This window comes from Anneissia japonica, unplaced genomic scaffold (assembly GCF_011630105.1).
Source record: "Anneissia japonica isolate Jap-2015-1 unplaced genomic scaffold, ASM1163010v1 scaffold288226_len153066_cov224, whole genome shotgun sequence".
Lineage (NCBI taxonomy): Eukaryota > Metazoa > Echinodermata > Crinoidea > Comatulida > Comatulidae > Anneissia > Anneissia japonica.
Window position 1 is genome coordinate 104,795 of NW_022717227.1, and position 1,614 is coordinate 106,408.

The 1,614-nt window shown below is 37.7% G+C and overlaps 1 protein-coding gene across 1 annotated transcript in view; it reads left to right on the plus strand.

The window, feature by feature from the left end:
* The window catches only part of LOC117110147 (dual specificity mitogen-activated protein kinase kinase 4-like), a gene marked incomplete in the record, with an annotated part of 14,496 nt that overhangs the window by 2,628 nt on the left and 10,254 nt on the right, over positions 1 to 1,614 (plus strand). The window contains 2 exon segments of the mRNA XM_033252757.1: positions 493 to 592; positions 1,091 to 1,151. Of these exon segments, the coding sequence (XP_033108648.1) occupies positions 493 to 592; positions 1,091 to 1,151 (161 nt within the window).

Genomic DNA, 1,614 nt, shown 5'->3' on the forward strand with positions numbered 1-1,614 from the left:
TTTTAAGGCTGGTGAATGATGATTTTCGATCTTTAGAGTAGTCGCCAAGTAACAATATCTATTTATAGGCGATCTTTTTCATACTGCGCATGTCCACAAAGAAAGAGAGATATGACGTTCGTTGACGACGAACGGCGAGCAAATCTCGAAGTTTCGCGCGCTAGCTTTGCTCTCTCTATAATATCTAGGATCTCAATCCACCCTGTGGTGGCTGGATTTTGTGTTCAGCATGCCGCTTATTGTCATGCAAATCAGGGAAGGAATAAAAGTTGTCAAGGATTGGTTCGCGAAGAAAATAACAGACCCCCCCCCCAAAAAAAAAAAAAAAAAACCTCCCTCCCTCATCAGTTTTTTGGTCTTGATAGGATGATAAACTAATAATTTTTTTTATGGGGCCTAATACAGAAAATATAATCTTCTTAGTGAAATTGTCTTTTTTTTTTTTCTTATATCGTTATTGCTCACACTCTTAAATTCATGACATTTTTCCAGTTTTAGGTCGAACTAAACTCAGACTACAGATAGGAGATTTTAATTCTCCGATACATGAGAATGAAGAAAAACTATTTGCATCCAAGGGTCCAACACAGTTGTGAGTATTGTTTATATATCTTAATAGTGGTTTTCCAAACTTGAGTTTGGGGTTTCAATTTTTTGCTGTGCATTTCACAAGCACTCTATATTCATTGCTTCAGTCTTAGCCAGCTGTATCAGTGGGTGCCAGTAAATTGCTGGAAGTAAAATGCGATGGACCAGCATTCCACTCAAGGAGTATCACACTGTCATTCGCTTCACTCTACAGAAACTGGGTATAAGCTGTATCCAAAGGAGCCCTAGTGGCTCTGCAAGGATTTACTTACTTATTCTTAAGCTCGGTTTCCATAGAATCGCTCACCCTATTGGTGACAGTCGGTGACAGATGCCAGGAAGGTTGAACCTGGTTTAACTTTGCTGATTGCATTACAGACGAATCAGGGTGCATTTGCTAGCTGCCCTGACAATCGGCAAAGTTGAATCAGTTTGAACCTTTCTGACAATCAATGTACCATTTGATGCATTTCAATCTAAAATTGTATTATTTGTTTGGTAGAGAACGAATGAAGTCAAGAAGTCTAGAATCAATAGGAAAGTTGAATATTTCTCCTGATGAGGTAAGAATTAAATTGAGAATGTGTGTAGAAAGTTGAAAAGTACATTTTATGTTATGGTCAATTCAAGCATTGTTAAGGCAAGACTTTTTCATACCTTGTTTAGCGATTTTTTAGTAATAGTAGATAGGATGAAAGCACATATGCTCACTACTTTATTATTCTGTATATTTGGCGTTGTTGTCCAAAGCTTGAAGAAAGCCAGCTCATCCACATATAACTGAATAAAATAACGTCTCCAATTCCACTAACAGGATGCAGTAAAAATATAACACACACATTCACAGTAATTCCTATGGGTGTGGAAAATACGTCCTCACGTACACGTCTCAATACAAAGAAGAACCAAACTACTCCTTTCAAAGGTAAAAAAAAAAATCTGTGTTGTGTAAATTAGCGCTAACACCTGCTGTTAGCGATACGTAAAATCGCTAACAAGTCACTACAACTCCCCCTAGATCGATGG